The sequence below is a fragment of the Triturus cristatus genome, chromosome 11 (genome assembly GCF_964204655.1).
Source record: "Triturus cristatus chromosome 11, aTriCri1.1, whole genome shotgun sequence".
Classification (NCBI taxonomy): domain Eukaryota; kingdom Metazoa; phylum Chordata; class Amphibia; order Caudata; family Salamandridae; genus Triturus; species Triturus cristatus.
The window spans coordinates 570,693,091-570,721,018 of NC_140594.1; the positions used below are offsets into that span (position 1 = coordinate 570,693,091).

Sequence of the window (27,928 nt, forward strand, 5' to 3'; positions counted from 1 at the left end):
AGTAATATTATAAACATGTCTAGAAATAGGATAACATATGTGCAACAATATACTTGCAGTAATTATTAAAAGACTAAGGAAAAACAAAATTAATAACGTCACTGTGCAATGACTACGCAGTGATTTACAGTACGCCTGTCGTTTCAGCATTTTTCGGGTGCATTCTCTATTCAGGTCCAAGGGATACATGTCAGAGACAATTCAACCGCTTCACCTCGGAGAGGACTTAAACAATCAAATTGCTTGACTGATTGGACCTGAGTTTTAGTTTATAAAGTTCGGAATTACTCTTTTCAACAAAAGGAAGTTTTGAGTCAATGGGTGAAGACACACGAGGTGTAGTTTTTATATCTGATGGTAGTCCATAAAATTTCTTGATATGACTTGAATGTACCCAGCCTTTTCTGCCTTCGATCTTCACGGCTGTCCTTGTGGTGAGTAAGACCAGTTGAGGCGACCTCCACCTAGGATCCAGCTGAGTCTTTCGATCAAAGTTCCTCACTAAGACGAGATCCCCCGGAATTACGTCATGGGGTTTCACCTCAGTGTTGTCAGGAAAAGCTGCAGCTACCTGTGAACGACAAGATTGTAGTGCAGACATCAAGGAAGCCAAATAATCTGTCAGCATATTACAGTCAATATCAGTTATTTTACGTGGTATAGGCGTCCCCCACATATTTGGTGGTCTGCCAAAGATCACCTCATACGGGGATAGCCCTGTTCGAGAGAGTGCTACCATTCTCATGTAAAAGAGTGCAACTGGTAATGCTACTACCCAGTCGACACCTTTCTCCCTGCATATTTTGGACAATCTGATTTTCAAAGTTTGATTATGTCTTTCCACGAGACCTGCTGCCTCGGGGTGTCGGACACAGTGGAATTTCCACTGATAACCTAACAAAAGTGAAACGTGTTTCATTAGTTCGGATGAGAACGGCTGGCCGTTATCTGAGTAGACAGCACGTGGTAAACCGTATCGTGGGAAGAATTCTCGAACTAACTGTTTGGCAGTAGTCGGGGCAGTGTAATCTGAAACCGGGTACGCTTCGGTCCAACGGGAAAGAGCACAGACAACTACGAGAACATATTTGAATCCTCGACATCGTTCCATCTGGATATAATCCATCTGGAGAATTTCAAAAGGGTGGTCAGGAGGCTGAAATCCACCCTGCTCTACGGGAATGCTTTTTCCTGGGTTGAACTGACAACAGATCATACAGGTACGAACTTTTTGTTTCGCTGCTGCTCGTAAATGCTTGTTGAACCAAATATGTTGAATGCTGTCTAGCATAGCTTTCTCTCCTAGATGCGCTGGACTATGGACAGTGTTAATAATGACTTGGACCATTGAATCAGGAAGGAACCACACAGATTTTTCCTTCGTCATCCATCCTTGATCCGTTTGGATCCCTCCTAATTCAGTCCATTTCCTTATTTCGTCTGGAGTAGCATGTGTCTGTATGTCAATTACATCAAGAGCGGGATCCTTAACCATCATGCAATGTGTTGGTGTCTGGACTATTGTCTTTGTCATGTCGGATGTTTGAGTTTGAGCAGTCTGTTTAGCTGTTCTGTCAGCTAGATCATTGCCTTGAGAAATGATATCAGTAATTTTCGTATGAGCTTTACATTTCATAATCGATATTGCAATGGGTAAATGTATTGCATCTAATAAGGCATGAATGAGGGGTCCGTGCTGAATGTGGGCACCGTGAGAAGTTAAATAACCTCTCTCTCGCCACAGCACGCCGAAGTCATGTACAACTCCGAATGCATAACGTGAATCAGTGTATATGTTGACTTTTTTATTTGTGGCTTGAATACAGGCCTGTGTTAGAGCGACGAGCTCTGCTGCTTGAGCGGACAAGGTATTTATACACTTGGTTTCAATAATTTCAGTGTCTGTTGTGACTGCGTAAGCGGCCACTAACTCTCCTGTACCTGTTCTCATACATGAGCCATCTACATACAACGTCAGGTCTGGGTCTGACAATGGGACATCTGTCAAGTCTTGTCTGGGTTTCGTCGTTATTGTAATAACATCAATACAATCATGAGCTAGTGGGTCTGTTCCATTTACAGGTAAAAGTGTGGCAGGATTCAATGTGTTACAACGTCTGATTTCTATATGTGGCTGAAACAATGTTAGTTCATACCCTGTAAGTCGTGCTATAGTCAGGTGTTGTGTTTGCGTTCGATTCACAAGAACCTCTACTGCATGTGGTACTTGGACTGTCAATGGATGTCCTAACACTATGGCATCGCTTTGTCTGATTGCTAAAGCTGTCGCTGCCACTGATTTCAGGCACGCAGGCAGAGCCTGAGCTACGGGATCTAATGTACTAGAAAAATAAGCACACGGTTTGTGTGCTCCTGCTTGTTCCTGTGTGAGTACTGACAAGGCAGTACCTTCTCGTTCTGTAACAAAGAGTGTAAAATGTTTTCTGTAACATGGTGTTGCTAAAACAGGTGCTTGGCATAGAGCTTTCTTTAAGCTTTCAAAAGCTAGTGTGTGTTCCTGAGTCCAAGGGAGGACAGTCGATGTGGCTGCCTCCTGTGTTGTTAATTGAATGAGTGGTTTTGCTAGAAATGCATACTGAGGGATCCACTGTCTACAATATGAAGTGAGGCCTATGAAAGCCCGCACCTCCTTTTGTGTCTTGGGTATTGGCATGTTAGCTATTAACTGAATGCGGTCGGGTGTAAGCTGCCTTCCCTCCTTGGACAGCGAGTGACCAAGGTAAATAACTCGCTGGACACAGAATTGCAGCTTAGAAGGGGACACCTTGTGCCCCTTTTCGGCTAGAAATTGTAAAACCGTCAGTGATGCTTTTTCACATTCAGGTTCGCTTCGGGCGGTGATCAGCAGATCATCGACATATTGAAGCAGAGCAGTGTTGACTGGCATGTGGATACTGTCAAGTTCTCGTTTCAGTGCTTGGCTATAGATGCTGGGGCTTTCTGTAAATCCTTGAGGTGCGCGTGTGAATTTAAAGCTACGTCCATTTAAACTAAATCCGAACAAATATTGGCTTTCCGGATCTATTGGGACGCTGAAAAAGGCATTCTTGAGATCAATTACAGTAAAGAACGTTGCTTCGGAATCAATAGCTGTCAGTAATGAAGAGATGTCTGGAACTACGGGGTATTGTGGTACAATACATTTATTTAATTCGCGCAGATCAATAACCAATCAATATACTGGGGGAGCTTTTTGGATCAGTTCGTTTAAGAATCGGAATTATCGGTGAATTACATACATTGGAGTCGGTCTCCACAACCACTCCTTGGCCAATAAGCTCGTCAATGATTTGCAGTAAAGCCATTACAGCATCTGGGGGTAACTTGTATTGTCGCATTCGTGGTAGTACCACTCCTGCCTTTAGTGTGACTCGATATGGTGTAATGTTCATGCAACCAACATCTGTAGGGCCTTGTGCCCATAAATGTGTAGGCAAATTCTGCAGTCGGAAATCAAAGGAGGGAATCCATGTCTCGAGACACATAATGACCTTTGAAATCACGTAAAAACAATCTTACTCCTTCCGGAGAACAACATATTATAGCTCCTAGAGCTTTCAGTGTTTTTATACCTAACAAGTTTTCTGGACATGATTTAGTAAGCAATAAATCTGTAGTTCTGGTCAAGGGTCCTATCGTAAGTGGAAGAGGCTGTGATACTTCATTAACAATAGGTTTTCCTGAAAAACCAAGGGAAATATTCTGTGAGCCTGAGAGGGGTGCCCCTGGAACTTCACTACGTTTTATGGTTGTTCGACTTGCCCCTGTATCGAGTAAAAATTTTCTGTCTTGACCTAATAATTCACTATGTACATAAGGTCCTTCTTGGTCTACAGGGACCTCGATAAGGGGTAAGTCAACTTCCCTCTCTAGGCTGGTTCATGCGTATCGTTGATAATCAGGGTAGTCATACTGTGCGGTCTGGTACAGCTGTCGTGTCGTGGTTTGTGTGGCAGCAGCAGGCAACGCTGGTGCGGCTGGCACAAACTGTATAGACTGTTGTGGGGCCGGCATGGCCTGTGCATGCTGCGGTGCTCCTTGTTCATTCTGATCCTGTCTAGGTGGCCGTGGTCTTTCTTTTGTAATACCTGTGGCGATATTACGCTTCAGGACTGGGCAATCGTGTATATAATGTCCTGGCTGTTTACAATAGTTGCATGTCCCTTTTACAGGTCCTGCTGAATCACCGGAATGTGTCGTACCCTTTTTATGACCTTCAGCTGGAACCGTCTGGGAGACTAGCATTTTCATTTTCGTGTCTTTCATGCGTCTTTGTTCATGTTCTTGTTCTTCTCTAATTCTATTGTAATGATACTGTAACATTTGTAACATTTGTGATGGGGTATTACCTTGCCAGGTACTCTCGAATTTTAATACTCTATTCTTCACTTGGGGCAAGGAATTTTCAACTAATTTTGTCACAAACAGATGTGGGTATGACTCGCTACTTGCTTTTATACCACTATTTATACCAAAACATTTTTCGAATCGGGCATAGAAATCACTAGTGTCTTCATCTTGCTTTTGTTTACAGGCTGAGATTGCACCCCAGTCTTCCTTTTTCGTAGTTAATAAACGTGGCAGTACCTGTACTAGTAAACCTGGCAGTGCTTTAGTTTTGTCCCCAAGCCCCGAACCTGGACCTCGGGCCTTTTCTTCATTTTCTAATGCTGCCCAATCTATCTTTTGGTCTCCTACCTCCCACTCTTTTTCCTTGAGTTTTTCATAAATGCCAGCAGGCATTAATACCTTTAATATTGTCATAATGTCGGGATAGGTATACTCTCCTATGAGTAACATGTCTTTAATTTCTCGGTGGAAACCCGCTGGGTCTTTGTCATGACTGGGTACCACTTTCTTCATTTCCAACAATTCTAACAATTCTATTTTCGATATGGGCGTATATACATATACACGTTTAAACTGATTGTCCTCGCCCTTTATTGGGTGTACTTCTCGTAAGGGATTCTGTCTGTCCATGTAATACATCGGTCTTTCCTTGATGGGCAATGAAACATGTTCTGGACATACAAAAAGAATGTACTGCTTTCTGGATTCTAGTATTTCCTTAATTAACTTAGTACCTGAACCTCTCCATCTATTCATGAGTAATTCAGTCAATATATCAGGTAAGGGACCAGGATCTGAATGTTGGCTTTTATATAGTATAAGAAGTTGTTGAATCATATAAATCCCAGCTAAACGCTGTTCATCTGGGGTGAGGTTCAAAAATGTGTGTGCTACTGTATCATCATCATACTTTCCGGGACTGTCAATCCAATGAACGGCTGACCTGGCTAATTCTTGTTCATCCATAGAATCAAGAAAATGATAACCCCTTCGTTCTCGCAGTAATTTGTCAGCGGCTTGGAACGAATGCTCGGGGAACCTCATATTTATTATAGGTGCTTGGAAATTCCTGTTATTATCTGGACATATCGGACGTATTGGGTCAGTAAAGTATCTAGTATTATTACAAGATCTTCCTCTACCTACATAGGCTATGGTTTCTGACTGTCCTGTGGACAGTCCTGATCCTCCCTCCTCCTCGTTTTGTTCAAACTGGTCTACCGCTAATCTTTCTTCGTGTAGGCGTTCTAATTCTTTACGGATCTTTCTGCACATGGCTATTATACATTTTTGCCTATCATGTCTCCCTTCTGATATATTCTGGCTCCATCTGGTAAGAGTTTGCATTATTTCCGGATCTACCCCCGGTCGGTCTTGATTTCTGATTACGCAATTTATGAGGAAACGTAACAGTTCCCCCTGTATCTCCACTTTCTGGTATTCCATAGCTCTGTTAATACATTCAGAGTCTCGCCCTGTTTGGACATAATGATATATATTATCTAGATGCATAGTCATTCCTGGTAACTTCCCTAAATACACCGCGGCTCGTCTGATACGTAATGATGCCATGATCATTTCGTCCTCTTTGCCGGGCACAGGGTCATATCTACAATCTATAAGAAGTTCCTTAAGCGTGCGGGCATTTATGAGTTTGGGGGTACGCGGATGTGCTGACTCTTGAAAGGTAAGTTTATTTACTCTGGGTGGCGTAGAGAAAATGTTGGTAGCACCTCCAGTAACCCCGTCTGGAGTATCGGGCGTGAAAGGATTCGTAGAACGCGATACAGCAACTATAGGTGTGGACACAGCTATAGAAGTAGCTGTAGGAACAGATGTGGAAACGGACGTGCTTGCCGGAACTTGTGTCAGGATTTGATGCTGTAAGGATATAGATACAGGATCTTGGCGTTGAACCTCCCCGGCCGACGGTCTATGTGGGGCGGGATTAGCATACTCGGGAGCTGCGTCATCTAAATATGAGGAAAGAAAAACATCTTCTGCGGTTCTAGGATGCCCCTTAGGATGTACTTTTATTGGAAATAATGGGGGTGGCAAGTCTTTTGGTATCCCCGGAGTAGCCTTAGGTAATCCCTCGGCCAGAAGGGGATACATACCCTTCATAAGGGCATGTCTTTGTCTGTCTACTTGTTCTGATTTCACTCGTGTACCTTCTTCAATTAATACATTTTCTCGGACTTTATTTGAATTCTCCTTACTCTTCTCTTCCTGTCTACGTGCTTTTTCTGTTCGTCTATACGATTCTTTACGCCATAATTCAATGGCGTCTTTCTGTGATTGTCTAGCTTTCTTTTTCCATAATTCTTCCTCTACTTTCACGATGCACTCTGCATCCCAGGTCCCAGCTGCGGGCCACCTCTGACTTTTTGGTAATTCCTTAGTGTAGTCTACCCATAAATCAAGAAATAATATAGCGTCTAGGCCGTGTTTATGATACATGAAGTACCCTGGAGTGTCCCTAGGAGGAATAGGAACAGCTTCTTCGAGTACCCCTTTTCTAGTTGTGATCTGTCTTAATTTCGAAAAGAGCGGCATATTGAGAACTGATCTGATACTTGATCTTGAACAAACTTAATACAGTAATCACAATAATGAACAGTCATTCATACCACAATATGCAGGACATATCAATACATTTAACATTTAAATGAGCAACGGTGATGATGACGATGATCTAAGAAAAACTTTATCACTAAACATAATACTCGGCATTTAACTGAATTATTCTGAATTTATATACTTGATATACTAGATATACTGCTAAACAGTACAGATACACTGCTAAAACAGTGCAGACCGGATTTGTGTACCCAAACCCGTCTGGACCGGCACAACTTATGTGCACGCCAGAACGCCTCCCCAGTAATGGTACTCACCGGGTAGCTCGGAACGGAAGGCCTCGGAACGGAACTGAACTGAACTGGACCGGACTGGACTCGACTCGACAACTTCGGACACTTCAGGACATCGGAAACCTGGTGGGCCTCTGTATACCTCGGATCTTGCTCTCTCAGCTAGGCTCTGGTCGGGATACTTCGCACTTCTCACCGCCTCGTCTGGGTGTTGATCGCAGCCTCAGTCGCCCCCGCTTGACCGGAGGGAGATACAGGAAATCCTGCTGGTACGCGTTGTTGTCCGTCCAGCTGTGGCAGGAGACCGGGCCTGCAACGCACCGCCGGCGCGTGAGATGAGAAAGTGTCCCTATTCGGGCGCCATTTATGTGGTAAATAATTTAATTACCGGGACTTAATTTGATACAGAACATAATAAGAATAGCTCAATAAATAAGAGGCAGAATCCGTGGTATTAGAGGTTAAGAACGGGCTTTATTCCAATAAACGATTTCGAAATCGTGGACTCCAAGTTCCATCACCACGGAGGCTCAGGAAGTGAAGTACGTACATTATTGATAATTAATAACTTTTATACAATAGGCATTACAGCGAAGCAAATGCAAGAGGCGTAACAATTGATAGCAAAGATAACATTTCACGTGCGTAGCTGAAGGAGGCGTAATTGGGAGTAACAAGGAAACGTCATTGGTTGTGATGTTACATATGGGTGGACCTATGAAATAATTTCGCAATGTCAGCAGAAATACTTTGCAGAGATGCGCGCGCAGCAGCATGACGTGTGATTGACGTGCAGCTAGGGGGTGAAGGGGACTTGACATTTAGCTCTACATGTGGCGACAAATGTCTGGAGGGTCAAGTCAACCTAATCCTAAATCATATCTAACATCCTATGTTTAAAGAACTATGTTATCCAAAAGAGAGGCCTTCTTGGAGTAGAATCTTATTCTATACTGACTATACTGACTGTTAGTGCGTGTACAAGCGTCTAAGTGTCTACACTAGATGCGAGGGCAGGAATCTTCCATAGTAACAGGGCTATGAATTACTTGCATAAAGACAGAGAAGCCGGGCCTTTGCTCGGTAGCTGGCAGAATGTTTACTTAACTACTAGACAGGAATGCATTGGGCAGGGAGCGGAGCAGATAATTTCCGACGGTGAAATACAGTTCTTGGCAGGCAGCAAGCTGATGTCAGGCATCGTGAGCCGCGCAGAGGATGAGACAAAGTTCATGGTCACAGATGCAGGCTCGGACTGGAGCTTCAGAGGTAGAGAGCAGGAAAAGCTTGATGACAGAATCAGGGCCTACTTGCCTGGACTGTAAAATGGCATAAGTGAACCATATAAAGGCGGTGGCCTTTCGTACTTAGGAATGGAATATCCGGCTCATTCATGGCGGATCTAAAAGAGGACATGTTAACAGTGGACGCACATGTATTTGCGTCTTCATAACTGGAACTGGAGGGAACATACATGTACTTGTAACATGCACATAGAACCGTTGGGGTCCAAGATAGGGGACATAACTGACCAGAAAAATCCATATTTCCACAGCCCGACAACGGGCAGGACCTTTATCGACATTAACAATATACGGGCAGCCGCGAGAGCTGGAAGCTACCAGAATCGCCAACCCCACAGTTACGAACTAAAGTTTCAACATGAACTCCAGTTTGGGCACATCGCCTCGCACGATACGCCCCCAGTATTGGGACTGTTCCCCATTGTTGTTGCAGTTTACCCCCCAACCTTATTTACTCCTCCCCCACATATTCCTGAATGGGCAAGGCGACATTTATGGACGGTACAGCGAACGGATAGACGGCGGGTGGTGGACGACGGGGCGGGCGCAGCGGCTGTGGGGCCCACAGTACAACAGAGACGCATACACCTGACCTCTCACAATATGTCCCACGGCAACCCTAACACAGACATAAAATTCCTGACATTGAATGTCCGGGGAATGCATACCGCCCGCAAGAGGTACTCTATTTACGCCTACATCAAGAGACAGAAGGCCCAAGTAGCACTCTTACAAGAGACGCACCTGACAGAGGGGGAGGTGGACCGGTTACAGAGAAAGTGGCGGGGCATAATATGTGCCACGACATACTCCGCATTCGCTAGGGGCGCGCTAGTATGGATCAGGCCGGGGGTACCATTTAGAGAGCAAAGCTGACTCATTGACAGGGAAGGCCGTTATGCAATGCTGACGGGGCTGCTGGAGGGCCAGCAACTACTGATAGGGAGCATATACGCCCCCAACACGGAACAGGAGCGATACTGGGGCAGACTCACAAACATACTGGCGCACCACACGTCGGTCCCATGGCTTTTGGGAGGGGATTACAACTGCACCTTAGACCCACGCCTAGACATATCACACCCCCCGCAGGCACACTCAGCAGCGTACAAACAAGCAGCAGGCCTCCGTAGCTGGGCAGACAGATGGGGGTTGGTGGGTCCGTCTAGACAGGTTCCTACGCACTACGTCGCTCTTGCCCAAAGTTCGAGACACAGACTACTTAGGCAGAATTGTGTCGGATCACGACGCACACACTGTGGTCCTCAGATGGAGACCACCGCACCCCCCGGTCCCAACATGGAGGCTGCCCCGCGAGTGCCTCACAGACCCGGTATTCTGTCAAGCCCATGAGGAATACATGCAGGGACACTTCCGGCAGAATGACAACACGGCCACCACGAGATCGGTAGAGTGGGACGCATTTAAGGTGAGCGCCAGGGGGCACTGCATCCAGCAGGTGGTGGGGGTCAGTAGAGTGCTGGACAAGGCCCTGCAAAGGGCGGAGACCCAGCTCGCGGAGATATCGAGGAGTATAGATCAGGGGAACGCCACGCCAGCGCAATTGTCGGCAGCCAAATCCTCTCACGCAGAAACACTGCGAGACCTACGCAAATACAATTTTAGGGCATACACGGCGAGGGCACACCGGGAAGGGAATAGAGCGGGATCCCTCCTAGCCTGGCTAGCTAAACAAGACAACACCACACCCCGTTACAGCCTCAGATGGGCAGCTCAAACACTCCCAGACCGATATCCTGCACATCTTCCACGGGTACTAAGCGGCCTTGTACCGGTCCCCGCGAGTCGGGCCATCGGGGGACCTCGGTGGGTTCCTAGACCGGTCACCCATGTCCAAGATCCCCCCCGCAGTCGGGAAGGAACTAGACAAAAAGATCAAACCAGCCGACGTGAAACAGGCGATCAAGTCCCTAGCGCGCGGGAAGGCACCGGGTATGGACGGCTTCCCTATCGAGTACTACCACACGTTTGCGACGCAGTTAGCGCCGCGTCTGGCCTCCATATACGAGGAGGCGTTCGCCCACAAAATACTCCCAGACTCGATGCGGACATCGATTTTGGTGACCTTCTTGAAGCTACACAGAGACCCCGCTCTGCCGGCTTCCTACCGGCCGATCACACTCCTGAACACCGACTGCAAGATCCTAGGAAAAATCTTAGCGGAACGATACAGTCAAATCCCCCCCTCATTGGTGCACCCCGACTAGTGTGGATTCATTCCCCGACGTAACACCTCACACAATCTGCGTCGCCTTTTTCAAGTCCAGGATCAGGTGAAAGAACGATATCCTCGTGCGGCGTGTCTGGTTTTGGACTTGGAGAAGGCATTCGACACCCTGTTGTGGCCTTACCTCTTCGAGGTCTTGCGGTGCGTGGGTGTCGGACCCGTGCTGTCGGACCCGTGCTACTGGCCTACACCCAGCTTCTGTACGGGGGCCTCACTTCCAGGATGCGACTTGACAGACTCATACCGGCTCCATTCGCGGTGACCAGAGGGCCAGACAGGGATGCCCCCTCTCTCCTCTCCGCCCTTGCAATGGAGCCTCTGGCCATACGGTTGCGACGGGAGGGGGAGGCGTGGGGGATACCCATCGCGGACGTCACCCATTGCGTGTCGCTGTACGCGGACGATCTCCTGCTATATGTCCGCGACGTATCGGCTGACCTCACGTCTATCTGGACAACACTGCAGGAGTTCGGAGAGATCTCGGGACTTAAAGTCAACTGGGAGAAGTCGTCCATTTTTCCTCTGGGTGCCCACACAGGGCCCCTAGCGATAACGCTGGGCACTCAGACGCTGCTGTGGGATGAGACGGCCCCCAGATACTTGGGGGTGCGTCTCTACCACTCCCCCAGAGACCTCTTTGAGGGAAATCACCGACGGGCGCTGACTGGCTTGCAGTCGGCGGTGGGATTCTGGAAGATGCTGCCATTAGCACCCATTGGGCGTGTCGCCATTGCGAAAATGATTATGGTGCCGAGAATGCTCTATTACTTTGCAAACCTCCCTATCATCCCGCCGCGCTCCTTCTTCTGGGAACTAGACACGCTGTTAGCAACCTTGATCTGGGGAGGTGGCCGGCATCGAGTGGCGTTGCGCACATTGTATCTAACCACAACAAGCGGAGGCTTGGGAGCACCGTCCTTCGAATCATACTTCCTAGCGGCGCAGCTCCAGTGGTTGTCCCATTGGACGGCGGAGCAGCACGTGGAGGAAACGACCACCGAGAGAGGCAGACTGCCGCTTCCCGCGATCCGACGAATGCTTTTGCTTTTGCCGGGTACTAAGCCGGCACGCACGCACCCGCTACAGGTCGCCATAGCCCGCAGATGTATGATGCGGATACACCGCATGTCCAGGGGCCAACCACTATATTCCCCTCTACTTCCCCTGGTGGGATTCCCCCAGCGGAGCGGGTACTACACCGCGAGGGCCCTCCAGGTATGGACGGACCATAACATCACAGAGGTGGAGGCGTTGTTTCAGGAGGGGTAATTGAGGACGTACGCACAGCTGGTGGAGTGGCATGACCTCCCCCAGGGACAGTTCCTGCGACACAGGCAAATACTGGAAAGCGGTAGTCACTTCTGGAAGCTACGAGATGGGGAACCCCAGACGCATCCGGTGTTGCACATGGTGCTGCGAATGGGAGCAGGCAGGCACCTAATCACCTGGCTGTACAAAGCGATCCGGGAGCTGACGGGCATCTCCCTGGACAGGCTCCGGGGAGTGTGGGAAGATGACGCAGGCCGAGTATTCCATGACTTAGAGTGGCGCAAGTCCTGGAATTCCCCAAAAAGGTGTCCAGGAACGCGCGATTCAAAAATATTCAATTCAATATCCTGCACCGGGCGTATCTCACTCCGGACAAGCTCCACCGGTTATACCCCGACACGCAGTTCGCATGCCCCCGTTGTAAACTCGTAGACGCCGACCTCAAGCATATGTTTTGGACCTGTCCATCCATACAACGTTACTGGGATGGGGTGCGTCAGACTGTTCGATCTACAACCGAACTTCAGACCGCCTCCACGTGGGAGGAATGTGCGCTGGGGATATCCCCGAGAAAGAAAACCGCTAGGGTGCAGTGGAAGTTCATGTCATTGGCCATTCTCCTCGCGAAGCGGAACATTGCGATGCATTGGAGGGCTCCAGCGGGACCCTCTGGACCGGCTTGGGCAGGTGCATTGCTCAAATGGGGAGCTGCTGCGAGAGGAGGAGCTGCTGCGAGAGGAGGAAGCGAAGGGCGCCCGCAAACATACGATATCTATGGAATGGGCACAACTCCTCATTCTTTTTAAACAGAAGAACGCAGAGAGAGGCACACAGGACACGACACAACACACCCCCGCGCTTCTCCATCTCCCCCCAATCACCCGGGACCGATAAAAGGCACAGACGGCTCGATAGACAGGTAGAACGCCCAGTCACGAGGGGCGAGTATGGACCCCGTCTCCTGTGGCGTGTCCGACGATGGGCCCGCCCCCTCCCCCCCCCTAGCCCACCACAGAACATGTCAAACGCCCTCACCTTCCGTCCATGCACAACTCCCCGCGGAAACTTTCTCCTTGCCAGCCCCACACCCTTCCCCCCCCTACCTGATTCGCCCATTACCTCCCCTACTGTCTAGATTCTGATTTCCCCCCCTCCCTATGATCTTTCCCAAGCCACCCCAAAGTTGGCAGTTGACCCCGTCGGCAGTTCACATGCCGTTGTACTAGTTGCATGACCCAGACGACTATATTGGGAGGGAAGGGAACGATACACTGACAAAATAGGGGACACGGAGTTGACTCTGGACGAAATGGGACACACAGTCACCACTGCGAAGATACACATGTGGGTCCATCAGAACACACCTATGGGGGATATGCTCCTCTGGGCATGTCCGGAGGATCTAATGGCCACTCGACCAAGGTACCCACCCATAGCAGGCTGAACTAAGGTTTAAGACGATGTGCTAACATGATTAACCTGTATACCTGTGAAAGTTCAATGTGGTAAGTTACATGCAAAAACCCTAATAAAAAATGTTTTTAACAAAATAACATGCCATACTAAAGAGGAATTTGTTATGGTCTTGAAAGGATAGCCCCACAGCAAAATGGTACCACAGGGAAGAACAGACTGCATCCCTTTAAAACAGAAAATCACATATAGTGCAAATCACTACAAAGACACTAGGTATTAGAGACCCAGCCATTACAGCGCAGGAGCAATGGGTGTTTGTGCCCACTTCACGATTCCAAGCATTGAACAAATACAAAACTGGCCCAGCAGTGTACCAACCCCCGCCGAACAAAGTTCTCCGGGTTTTACTGAGCGACATGAGCAGAAAAACTGCAAGATTAAAAGTTGTGTGTCTTTTAATGGGGAGATCATATATTTTTGGCAAATTGTATATTTTTGGCACATTAACCACCATTCTAACCTGTAGAAACCAAAAGGGGATTTAAAACAGCCACGGGAAAACAATCTACAGAAAGAGTATCTACCTGAACAGGGTTCAGTGCTTAATTTGTGCCAGTGATGCAGTACTCCTTTTTGGGGACTGGGACTTCTTTTCATCATAAGACTTGCCACAGATTAAGAGAGACAGAGAAAGAAAGGAGGAGGAACTGAAAGATGCGACAATAATGAAGAATGGTGAAAGCAGGGATGAGAAAGAAACAAAGTGGAACCGAGGATAAGCAGACTTGGTATTTGGCAACCCGGCTCTATTACCTCCTAGATTTACCACAGCTATGGTAACATAAATCAGCATTTGAGTTGCTCAACAGGAAAAAAACGAAGTACAGTTTTATGCAGTATGCAAAATGTGCGATCAAATAACTCCTACTTCAAGTCTACACCAAACTATATACATACATTTATTACATCAATTTACAGATTTACCTGGACTTCTGAATTGGAGTCCACTGGCTGGAGGGGAAACCAGAGTTCTTTACCACTGTATTTACACAACTCTTCTTTCTTTATGGCTACTTTCCCTTAAAACAAAAATTGCAATTATTTTAGAGTGTGCCTTGTTTGATTTACGGAGTGTTTTGAGAAGAGAATCCCTGCAGTTGTGACACTTGTACAACAGTACATATTAAAGTAAAAAAGTCATACAGTTCCTGGTGGTTGATTTCCTCAGTTATTTCCTAATACTGTCTAGAAATAAGAGTAATCAGAATTTGCTAAGTGTCATTATTCCATCTAAGCTGCACTGAACAAGAATAAGGTGTTATTGTATGGCAAAAGTAGAGAATATTTCCAATGATTATAGCTTAAGACTTAGATACTGATTATATCTATACCCACGGAAAATACTGTACTTCCAGGCCTACTGAGCTGTGTTTGAATGATAAACAAGATTTGTCAAGTACTTGAGGTTTATTATAAACTTCATAGAACTTTAGCTTGATTGCTGTGTCTCCAGAGAAGGAAGTGGTTAGCCTGAAAAGAGGCTGGTTTCATTCTGACTCCCTTACAGGTCATAAATAACTCAAAAATCCCTTACCAGGAGTCCAAGTGTTCGAAAAACGTCACCTTTTAAAGGTAGCTATACATTATGTGTAGATTGTTGAGGAAGCTTGAACTGAGAAACTATTTTTACATGAACTAGAGGCGATATTGTCAAGTAGTGATTTGAGTCAATGGTGAGCATATGCTGCCTCCGTTATTCAGGGTGCTAGAGCTCTGCAAAACTAGCAAGGAGTTATTTCTGCTGTTTGGTGGATGGGCCACTGTAAATCCATACACGCTTATAGAATATGCCCAAAATACTCCGTCTTATGTTTGCTTAATCCAAGCAGGGCCGGACTGGCCATACCGGGCACCGGGCATTTCCCCGGTGGGCCGGCTGGTTGGGGGCTGGTTTTAGGTCCCTGGGGGGCCGTTTTTGTTAACGGGAGCAGGCTATATCGCCCCCCCTGTAACAAAATCGTCCGAAACCAGCCCTGCAAACAGCTTGGCTGCACCCCCCTTGGGGTTCCGGCCGAGCAGTTTGCCAGGGCCAATTTCGGTTCCCTGAATCCAAGCAATTGTTGGCACTAGATAATTGACTAAAAAAATCTCCAGGCCCTCCTAGTGTACTGCTTGACCTATTAAAATATAGTCCTGAGCTTTGAACTCCAGTGGTAACTCAAATCATGAACTCTATTTCCCAATCATGGCATCATTGTGTTGTGCCAGTTTTTAACAAGCATTGGCATTGCCAATTGGTCTGGCTTTCAATTTTGTATGATAATGTGAAGCATTACAAGTAGATAGCATGGGAATGGATGTGAATTTGCGTGGAAGCAAAGACTTGTAGAATAATATTGGTGTAGGTGAAAAGATCAGGTGACAGGGCAAAAGACAGGCAATTGATGGACGGAATGCAGAACAAATCAAAACATTCACCCCCAGTCAAGAGATCTGGGTTAAATCCATCATTCTTTTGCTCACCATGCCACGCCAGTTTAGACCTGGCTATATGCAAATCAGTCTTGACCCTGTGCCTCATGGGAACAGTCCAGCCTGAACTGCCAAGCCAGGTCCTCCCTGGACCGGAAACAAGCATCCTAGGACCGGTTTCGGGGTTTCACCCCTCTTTAGCCAGGATAGCTTGATTCCAGTGGCACAGTGAGGCCAGGACTCACGTCCGAGCATACCTGGCGCACTTATGGCGAGAAAGCAAAAGACACACAATTGATGGACGGAATGCAGAACAAATCAAAACATTCACACCCAGTCAAGAAATCTGGGTTAAATTCATCATTCTTTTGCTCACCATGCCACCCCAGTTTAGACCTGGCTATATGCAAATCAGTCTTGACCCTGTGCCTCATGGGAACGAACAGTCCAGCCTGAACTGCCAAGCCAGGTCCTCCCTGGACCGGAAACAAGCATCCTAGGACCGGTTTCGGGGTTTCACCCCTCTTCAACCAGGATAGCTTGATTCCAGTGGCACAGTGAGCCCAGGACTCACGTCTGAGCATACCTGGCGCACTTAGGGCGAGAAAGCAAAAGACACACAATTGATGGATGGAATGCAGAACAAATCAAAACATTCACCCCCAGTCAAGAGATCTGGGTTAAATCCAACATTCTTTTGCTCACCATGCCACCCCAGTTTAGACCTGGCTATATGCAAATCAGTCTTGACCCTGTGCCTCATGGGAACAGTCCAGCCCGGACTGCCAAACCCCGAAACCGGTCCTAGGATGCTTGGTTCCAGTCCAGGGAGGACCTGGCTTGGCAGTTCGCGCTGGACTGTTCCCATGACGCACAGGGTCAAAACTGATTTGCATATGGCTGGGTTCAAACTGGAATGGCATGGTGAGCAAAACAACGATGGATTGAGGCCCAGATCTCTGTCCTGGGGTGAATGTATGACATTGTTCTGCATTCTGTCCATCAACTGTTTTTGCAAGATCAGGTGACAGGTGCACTGTAAAGCCAGACTTAAAAATCCTCCTATCTGTGCTACTGCCAGAGAAAACACCATAAATCATCAAGTTATCTAAGGCAATTTAATAGCATTCTAATGTCATGAGTGTGCCCCAGGATGTTCATGCTCAGGCAGCTGGATAAATAAACAAAATGATCACCGCTGTGTGGATGGCAAACGCTTTTTGTGTGGAAGCTCACAACTTCTGTTCAATCAAAGCATGTACTCCTGGCTCCCAACAGGTGGGTGGAGACAAAGCCCTTCTACTAGTGACTCATATAACTGTTGGCGACAGCTGCACTGGCAAGCCAGACCATAAAAAGAGAAACAGAAGTGACTGCGCATTATACCATCTGATTTCACTTATCAACGTTTTGATAAATTATTTAGGCAGGTTATTGCTTGAGAGGATGTTTTTTGGTACCAACGAACAGTGTCTGAAACTTAGTTATCGCTTAAAAGTGCTTAACTGCAAAGCCTGGATCAATGCATCTTACCTTTCCGGATTACCATCTGTTTTCAAACATGTAAATAGGACCAATTTAAAGACTATCCTGGCAGAAACTGGACTGGCAGGATAGTGAGATGATGTGAGACGGCCGTGGAGCTGCGATAAACAATTTTCTTTTCTACACACATTTTTTGGTGGTATACATACTTTAATGTTAATGGTATGTGTTGTTGCGAGTGTTCTGACATACATTCTTATGAAGTAATTAAAATTATGGGCGTAGAGGACTGGATTAGACTGTATAATTGATGAAACAGTTGTTGGGTTGAGGTGGATACCCCCCTACACCGGTCCTACTTAAAACTATTGAATAGTGCCCTGATTGCCAGATTCTTGTTGTTTGAATAGAAACTGGACTGGATCAATGTTTGTTAGATCTGCTAATCAAAATCCTTTGAAATCTTCAAGCACATGTTAGATTTGGCCCTTCGGGGAAATGTACTGTCATTTGATCTTTCGAAAGGGGTATGTCAAGGCCTTGCTCTTTAATCAATATGTGCCTTAATCGACACGAGAGCAAACAGACATAGGGGTGACAGGAACTATCTAAAATAGGGGACAGTGTTTTAGCTTCTTCTGTACACTGATGATGTAGTGCTGCTAATGAAGCGGATTTCAATGGATGCCACCAGCTCGGAAATTCATCATTGTTTTGCCTATTTGGAGTGGAGTTTTACTGTGGCCTTAATGGAACCCCCCAACTACCAAACTGCAAGTTAATGATGCCCTGTATTGCTCTGCATAAAGCTCGATAGTAAATTAAATGATCCACAGCTCTTTATGGTGTCACTCATCAGTATCAGTCAGTATCATCACTACAGATAAAAGAAAATTGCTTTGTTAGAAGGCTTCTGGGCTACATGGAGGATTTGGTAAATGTAGTTTTTATGTAGTAATGAACCTAAGGATGTCTCTAGAGTAGTCCTGAAACCCAATATATTGAAATATCCCCTGAGAACACTATGAAGATCCCCCTGCTGAAATAAATAAAAGATTTAAATGGTTCTATTCGTAGCTTGGAAATATTTTTTAAAGCAGTGGCATCTTCATCAAAGAATATACTTTTGTGCCCGAATGGTGTTTCTTGAACACTGGAATGGCCTGCACGAAACACCACAGCAGAGGAAATTTACTCTTTGCTCGACTTAGCCTTTCGGCTGTTCCTGGTACTAAATCTAAACAAATTATAAATGGGAGAATATGGATTACCCCGGAAATCCAATTTGTTTAGGCCTTCTTCCTCACACTGTAACTTTTCCTTCAGGCGGAATCTCTTCAAAAGATTATATTTGCTTTATGATAATACATGGAGGCAAACAACATTGTGAACAACAACGTGTTTTTTTTATTCTTTTGCACTTTGTCAAAGGATAAAATCATTTTTATCTCCAACTTAAAAAAGACTGGCTACTAGAAGTTGCAGACCTGCTTTATTAGTTCTACCATTGTCGAAATTGCGCTATCAATGGTATGGCATAACAAATTTAAATTGTGTTGCAATTATAGCAGACAAACTTTTGGGACTATTTGGATTTAATGGATTTTTTCTCTGAGCTTCTTATTTGATGTATACTAATGCCACTTTTTAAACTTTTTCATTTATTTCAGATTTAATAGTCTTATCGACAACAAGAATTTTTGATTTGCTGAAATTGTGCTTTATTGTATTTTTGTACAATGATGTGATGGTCAAGAATCATCAAATCCATCTATGTTAACTGACTGACTCAGCTTCTTTTGGTCACATAAGTAAATCATACATTTTAATCAGTGGAAACAGGAATACCGTTATCATTCCAATGGGCCGCACAGGAACAATGTGCAATACACTGTAGTGGTGTTTATGTTGTAGTCTGTCAATGAAACATGATCTCCCAACCGGCCTGCACAAAGAGAATCCACTGGGCAGAGTTTGGTTTTTCACATGGCTGTGAGATGGGTCTTAATCTTGCTTCTTCTCCTCTGCTGGGGAAACCTGAAGGCTTGTATCACCTGCTGCATGGGTAAATAAATCTGCAACAGCCAAGCAAGGCTCAGGCTCATCTACTGTGGAGCGGCTCTCTGGAGTACATGAATATATGACAGAAACAGTTCACAGAGTTTGCTGCCCATGCCTCACCCTATAGTAAGCGTGTACTCTGCTATTATGGATTAGAAGAGGACCTTACACTTAAAAGTTATATTGAATACTTTCTCCTGCATCACTGCCACACCATGGATAAATAGAAGGCAGCTGTGTCTACCAGTGTATGGATCCATTGACAGAAATTAATATGATAGCATTATTCGGGTCTGTATGGAATATTGAACGCAATCAAAACTATAGAAGATTGTGAGTGGGAAAGGCAGAAGACCTGAGGACGGCTTGAAGCCCACCAGAGCTGGATAACCTTTTAGCCTTCCTTCTGAGATCATTAAAAAGTAAGACATGAATTCTTGGCCCCAAAAGACAATTCTGTTGTTAAGGTGTATCATATAGAACGCCAATATTGTTATTATGTGGGGGGAAAGTCTAAAGGACTGGTACTAGGCGAAAGGACAGAAATAAGAGAAATAAAAACTGTTTCTCATCGACGCCAGATACCTCTATCTCTGGTAATCAGTGCTGGCAGTCTTCCTTCACTTGTTATGTGCACTGTGAGGCTGAGCTATGTACTACCACCTGGGTGGAGAGTAAGAAAGGAGGGGCTGCTGTGATCCTCTGGTTTCGGTGGCGTGCACTGGGTAGATAAATGCACGGCTGAACATTACACAGCCATTTTAAGGTCTGGCGTGACAGAACAGTTGTAGGTGATCTACTGCTTCCAAAACTTTTAAATATACAGAGTGGCATTTGACTCTAACCTGAGCAGTATTTCTCTCTCAGCCCATACTACTGGCAATTTGGTAGATCCCCTCTGTCCCTGCTCCACGCTTGTACTTTAATACACAAGAAACAATTTTACACCTCAAAAGTGCCCCAAATCATCACACATGAAATTCTCTCTCTCATAAATGCATTTTACACAGAAAGCTTTCCGTACAGTGGGACTTTAATATTCTAGACAGAACCCAAAATTCAAGGTAGACCTACAGGCTTTCTCAGTGGTTATTGAGTTGGCAGCTGCCTAACTTTTGGCCACAAAGAACAGTGAAATCTATTCTTCGGTACACCGAGGTCTGCTGGCAAGGTGAGCCCTTTCAGTTTGCTTCTCTTTATGGCTCCATCCCATGTGGTGATCCTGTACATCTTACCCAGCAGCTGAATTTCAATGTATGTATTTTTTCCCCAAAAGCTCTTCACTTCTAAATCATCAGAACCGTCTCCAAACTTACTAAACATTCTCCCTCGTTCACACAGAGCCTCCGCGACAAGCACTTTTTCAGGGTGAGTGAGAGCGAGAGGCATGAAGTCTAAGCCACCTTTTGGGGACACAGTCTTTGTCTGTCGTAGGTATAACAATGGCTCTGTTTTACAGAAGCATGTCTCTGCACAGAGTGGCTGTCAACAAGCCATCTCTAATCCTGACCTTGACAACAAAGAGCAGGAGTCCTCAAAGCCTTGCTGCATTTTTGAGTTTCTGATGAGAAAATTAAAGCTGAAAACCAACACTGCCATCAGGTGATACCACTGGGAATGTCAAGTAACAGTGCAAGGATTCAACCCTCCAGTGAAAATAGAATTGTGTCATTTTCAGGTTTTTTCCAGCAATATTGTGGAACTAAATGGCGCCCTACGGCTGCTGCCCCACCTCAATTACCAAAGAGCCAGCCTGGATTCTTGGTTGCCATCCGAAATGTTCTCTGGTTTGTCTCCAATGCATATCTAAGAATCGGGCTAATTTAGTGCACTTTGGTCCATTTTATACTTTTTTTTGCAGCAGACCAGAGCTTTCAGAAACAAACTACTGAAATGTTTGCCCCACTAGACCTTGGAACTTGTAGAACTAAAGAATGGGGATAGCAAACAATGTGCGTTTACTTGAATTAAGACAATGTAACAGCATCAACCAGTAGTCAATCAGGTGTACAATACGATACACATAAACATCATGGATTCCATACCTATACGGAGGTCCCTTTGCAGAACACTTTTATCGAAAACATAAAAGGATAAGAATTGAAATTTTCTTGGAATATCGAAGTAAAAATCCTCGCCATAAAACGGACTGAAAGAAATAAAAATAAAAAACCTTTAGTATGACAAAAAGCATTTTATAAAACAGTGTAATTATCAGTCGTAAAAGAATCAAACATGCGTGTATTAGTAGGTGTTTACTGATTAATATGCCCGAAAATGTACTTCTTCATGCAATTCTAGCGCTTAGAAGGTTGTTTGACTTGTCAGGGCCCTGAAGCAATAATGTACGTGTTCCAGGACTCTCCACAATAAAAAAGCCTTACTTTAACCATGCTTGGAAATAATGAGTAAACAATTGGGAAAGGGGGGGAGGGGTGTCATCAAATTTTACACGCACCAACATAGCATGACGGAAGATTTCTTATCAGGGAGTGAAGGAAAAAAGAGCCAGCAAAGTTTAAAACCCTAGTTATAAAGACCAAAGACCTCATTACATTGGCCACCTTAGTGACATGGGTAATATCATCCTGGGAAATTCCTACACTGTGTGGCGAGGTATTCTCACCCTATTCTGAGTTCCCCAAGCGGGAATCGGGGTTAATGTGGTAATACCAGTGACGTAATGAAACTTGAGGGGGCCACCTTGCTAAGAACATGGAGGGGTCCCTCACCCTCCGGACCCAGTTAGGAGCTCTCAGTCCAGGGGCCCGCCACCTTTGCACAGTGTTGGAGGGGCCCCGTAGAGCTTGCGGGCCCCATGCACTGCGGGAGCTTATGTTACACCACTTGGTAATAACTGCATGGTTTCCTCGTCGCCAAATGTAAAATTCAAAACCTTATGGTCTTGATTGGCAAAAAATTTGCCAGTTTTTCATGGGGCCATCTCTGCACGAAAACCCCCTAGGACATATTGATGGCCTCGGTAGCGTAATATTCGAGAATAATTGATTAATTCATAGTACCTGGACCGTACAACCCAACGTGGCCTTGTAAAGCTCACCAAAAAGTTATGTTTTCAATGCACAAATACAGGGCCCACCAACGAGACTCACTTATTGTGGACGGAAACTTGTTAGCTCCTTCAGTTTCTATTCTTCTGCACTGCTGCCAATTTTTGTCTTCTACCTCGTGCGTTAGCTGCTAAAAAGACAAAGCGCTATCCTAGACATCTTATAACTTTGTTTTAGAAAAAAATCTCAATTTTGAGCAACTTCAACCTTTCCTTTAAAGTTGAAATTTCGAATCATTGTTTGTGACCTAATTAAAACATTTCGTAACTTGTGTACTTGACGTAAACTTGCTTCTGTATTTCGGCGTATTTGAGGTTCAAATCGTAGGCATGGCTTCCATCCGGGGTCCCAGCTTTCAGCAGCGATTCAGTGGGCGGGGGTCCACGGAAGTTTAAAGGGTAAGAACTGCTACAATCAAGCACACATCTACAAGTCGAGTGAGGGGCGGGGACTGAATATGCTGCTAACACTTGCTCAAAACCCACAGGATGGCAACCTCGGAGGTTTGCAAGAAACTCATTCTTAAAAACGCGCAGCTCGAACGTCTCACTGTGGTTGATCGCCCACAATTTCCGTGTCTCCCGGAAATACAGCAGACGCATATCACAGAAGATTTCAGCAAGCCGGGGAGGAAGGAAGCGAGGAGAGCAAAACCCGCTTCCCCTTTATCTTTCGGTGTTGCAAACGCAAGGCATTTTATCAATTGGGCCACAACGAAAACCTTTCCACAGGTCTGTTTTGTTCTTTTGCTTACACACAGGCCCAGCCACATTAGTTTAGTACAAAGCTAAATAATTCTGAATTGGCCACGCTCTGACCTCTCCAAATAAAGTGAGTAGAAAGAGATGTGTATATATTTATATATTTCTGTCGAACAGCACACATCTGCTGAAAGCAGGTACATCTTAAGGATTTTGGGGGCCCCTGTTCGGAACAGCTTTGAATTTATGATCAAGTGTCCGCTCTTTCGTGCCCTATTTGGCCAGGCCACTGACTGACAGCGCACATGCACACTCATCCACATTTTAAATGTGTTTATATCTAATATTCAGGGACAGTGACGTGTTTCCAATATTGTAACACAGCAGCTCACTAGTATTTCCGCAAATAATCTGACACACCTGACAATTTCTCATATGTGAGGTCCTATTTTGATCTGAAAAACTGTTTTATGGATGTTGCATGAAAAACACAGCATTTCTCTACAAAATGGCTGTAATAAACTCCCACACATTACCCGTACTAAAAATAAATGAAAGGAAAATGGTCTTTAAAACAATCTGTGTTTAAAAATCATTCAAGGTTGGCAGGACTGGGAGGAGAACAGAGCCTGCTCTATCAGGGGGCGCCCTGAAAGCCTGGGGCCCTGGGCCACAGCCCACTTTGCCCATGCCTTAAAGCGTCTCTGGCGGAAAGTTCGAAAAACCAAACGGGTAACAACATCTATGGTTTTTCAACTTACTGCCTGAGCAGCTCATCCAGATCAGTTTGTTTTCTTTGTATTCTCAACTGGCAGTCCTGTAATCAGTGCTTAACTTGGAAAAGAATGAGCCCCTAGATCCGTGGCCAGTGCAATTTAATGTTAGCGCCCCGAACACCAAAGTTGTGTAGTACTAAATCCACCACAAGCCTCTTAAACGGTCTATTTATCTCACACTTGCAGGTTCCTGCTTTCTTAATTTGTGACGGGTTTTCCATCTTTCTCTTCTGTGTTTTTCCCTCGCTTGAGCTCGTAATTGTATGATGACGAAAGAGAAGGGATGGTGGCAACCACCTGCTCAAATTAAGCACTAGCCCGTTTAACTCAGAAAACAGACTGGACCAGGTTCTCACGTAAGGATTTGGGAGCTCCAGTAACGGCAAGCAGAACTTTCATATAAAAACATTTTTCACTTTGACTCCAATTATATATTCTCATTTCAGCTCCCTGTCACTATGGTTACCAGATGACTGTCATTGGGGACACCGTTTTCCAATCTTGGGCTTTCCTTTAACGATCTAATGGATTCTGAGAGCTGTATACTTCGTTCACTACATCTAAGCCAGTTTCGATGGAAAAAGATAATTCAAGGACAGGAACATAATTTATGTTCCAGTCCTTGAATAATGTCCTTGATAACATAGATCTGATATTCTTGCCCATGACCAGGTCCATTGGAATTATGTGGCACGCAACAACCCAATTACGCAGCAGGGTTGACTAAATGATGCTCATGAAAAGACAAATTATATGGCATATTTTATGAGCATATTACCTCACTTTTTCTTGTCATATGCACAAATGTTAACACTATCTAGGCAATGTTCATGGTATCAGTTGTCATGGGAGAGAAATGCATTGTATTTGAACTGTGCCTTTCAAAAAAGATAAAAATTTATAAAATATATTTTAAAAAAAACACTATCTAGGCAAAGGTTTAATCTAATTAGTACCAGTTTGTCACCCAAATACAGCAATAAGCAAGAGAAAGGTGACCAATCAACTTTTGCAATGGGGCTTCCCCTGTGCAGCAACACATGTGGTAACGTTTGATGTAAATGTAAATGTAATGTAAATGTAAGTGTACTTGTAAAGCGCACTGCGACTCCATGGAGTATCCTAGCGCTGAAGACCACTGGGGAACCCGTCCTGGTTTTCCCTGTGAGATGGTCCCTTTCTGGGTATCTCCAAGGTGAAACGAGGCATCCCCGGCGTCTGTGGGGGCCGTTGTAGAGATGAGGCAAGCTTAATGCCCAGAGTTGCCGAGTGTGTTCCTGGTTAGAGTAGGTACCAAGGCGAGAATTATCGAGTCCGTTTTTGACCCTGGTCCACAACCCTGCCGCGTCGGGAATTGAACCCTGGTCCCTGGCCGTTCTCTGCTTTTGGGTCTGCCGCCTCTAACCAGTGAGCCACACATTCTTTTTTTTTAAACAACCTGCAGATTCTGCAGAGTATAATGGATTATGTGGTAAATGTGGCAAATGCTAATGATGTAGAAAACACAGCAGATGACAAATTGCATTATTTCAGTGGCATTGCTCATGGCCTACTTCTAGCCCCTGTTTGAATCATAATGTTAGAAATGGGGGTCTCTATTTGGCAGGGTTTGCACCCTGTCCAAGTAGGGACCCCTATTCTGGTAAGGGGATTACACAGCTAAAATAACCTCTGCTCACCCTCTTGGTAGCTTGGCACGAGCAGTCAGGCTTATCTCAGAGGAAATGTGTAAAACATTTGTACATAAACACACAGTAATACGGTGAAAACACTACAAAAGGACACCATAGCATTTTAGAAAAATAGCACCAATATTTATCTGAATAAAACAAGACCAAAACAACAAAAATCCAACGTACACAAGTAAAGATATCACTTTTAAAAGATTCAAAAAGTTCAGTCCATAGGAAACAATGGATGAGTCACTTTTATTACAAATTACCTGGGATGCGAAAACAGGTGAAGGAGAGAACATGCTGGAAAAATAACGATGCGTCGATTACTTACTGCCAGGGGAGGTGATGAGTCAATTCCTTACTGCAGCTCAGGGGAGGTGATGGGTCGATTCCTTACTCTCAGGGAAGGTGATGCATCGGTTCCTTACTGCGAGGGGAGTTGATGCGTCAGTTTCTGGACACGCGGCCCCGGTTCCTTACTGCTAGGAAACAGCGATTAAAGAACTTGACGCACAGGTGCGATGCGTCAAAAATCAGGACACGCTGGGTCGATGTAGCAGTGGCAAAACAGGCGCTTAATTTCCCAGCCGTGAAGCAGGTGATGCGTCAATTTCTTCATCCGCACAGCAGGGCCTGTGTCGGAGTGAGGGGATGACTCAGAGACACGGTGCTCAGGACTTGGGCTGTAGTGATCTTTTTAGTCGCACGGCAGGTGCTGCATCGATTCTTCAGCCGCACTGCAGCAATGCATTGGTTTTTCAACCACACAACAAGACAGGCATAGGTCGATGCATGGATTTTCTGGCTTTTTTGTCGCAAGACCACCTCCAAGGGCCCAGAACTGGAATTGATACCACTTGGCTGGTCAGAACTCCCAGAAGAGCAGTTAAGGGGCTACAGATGAAGTCTTTGATGACTGACACTTCTTAACAGGAGGCGAGCACACACAAGGCCCTGGAGAACCTTGGTAAGCAGGATACAGAAAGCAAAGTCCAGTCCCTTCGCTGCCCAAGACAGAAGCAGCAGGCCAACACAGCAAAGCACACAGCAAAGTGGTAGTCCCTCCTTACAGCTTCTCCAGCTCTTCTTCTTGGATGAAGGTCCTCTTAGTACATAATTGTTCAGCAGTTATGGTATCGCAACTCCGGTGCTTATACCAGTTTCTGACCTTGAAGTAGGCAAACTTCTTACAAAAGTCTTTGTAGTGCATAAGACCCTGCCTTCCTTGACCTGGCTACAGACACACTACAGGGGGGTGGAGTCAGCTTTGTGTGAAGACAGGCACAGCCCTGTTCAAGTGTCAGTGACAACTACTCCCACCACTCTAGCTAAGGAAAGCCCATCAGCCTGGTGATGGACCATCAGGATATGCAGGCCATACCTCAGCTCCCTTTGTGTGACTGTCTAGTGGAAATGCACAAGCAGCCCAACTGGCATTCTAAACCAGACGTGGATTCCACAGGCAGGCAGAGGCACAGAATGGTAAAGCAAGAAAATGCCCACTTTCTAAAAGTGGCATTTTCAAACATGCCATTTAAAAACCAACTTCAATAAAAAGTGCTATTTTTAAATTGTGAGTTCAGGGACCCCAAACTCCAAATCTCAATCTCTTCCCAATTGGAAGTTACACTTGTAAGAGGTTACAAGGCCGCTTCAATGATAACTTATGGGAGAGATAGTCCTTGCAATAGTGAAAAACAAAATTGGCAGTATTTCCCTATCAGCACATGTAAAACACACCAGCATGTCCTACCTTTAACATCACTGCACCCTGCCCATGGGACTACGTTGGGACCACCTTAGGGGTGTCTTACATGTTGAAAAAAGGAAGGTTTAGGCCTGTCAATTGGGTGCACTTGCCAGATTGACATGGCAGTTTAAAACTGCACTCACAGCCACTGCAGTGAGACATGTTTGCAGGGCTACTCATGTGTCAACAGGAACATAAATGCCTTTAAAAACAGCATTGTACCCCAGTTAAAACAGTCTCTGATCCTCTTAAATCAAACTGCAGACATGTACTACGATTCGACAACTGCGACCAGTGAAACTGCCTCACAACGAATGTTTTTGACCTAAAAATTCATTAAACCAAATCAATGTCCAGGTTTGACAAAGTCAATAGCCCTCATTATACACAGTGACAAACTTATGCTGCAATTAATACATTCCAAGCGGCACTCAAAAATAATTTGCTTTCATACA

General features: G+C 45.4%; 1 protein-coding gene across 2 annotated transcripts in view; it reads right to left on the minus strand.

Annotated features, from left to right (window-relative positions):
• The window catches only part of RASA2 (RAS p21 protein activator 2), a 516,748-nt gene that overhangs the window by 345,560 nt on the left and 143,260 nt on the right, over window positions 1-27,928 (minus strand). For both annotated transcript variants that reach the window (XM_085633666.1, XM_085633665.1), the window contains exons 3-4: window positions 21,545-21,648; window positions 14,466-14,560 (exon numbers count right to left, since the gene is read on the minus strand). In XM_085633666.1, the coding sequence (XP_085489792.1) occupies window positions 14,466-14,560; window positions 21,545-21,648 (199 nt within the window). The remainder of the gene's footprint in view (window positions 1-14,465; window positions 14,561-21,544; window positions 21,649-27,928) is intronic.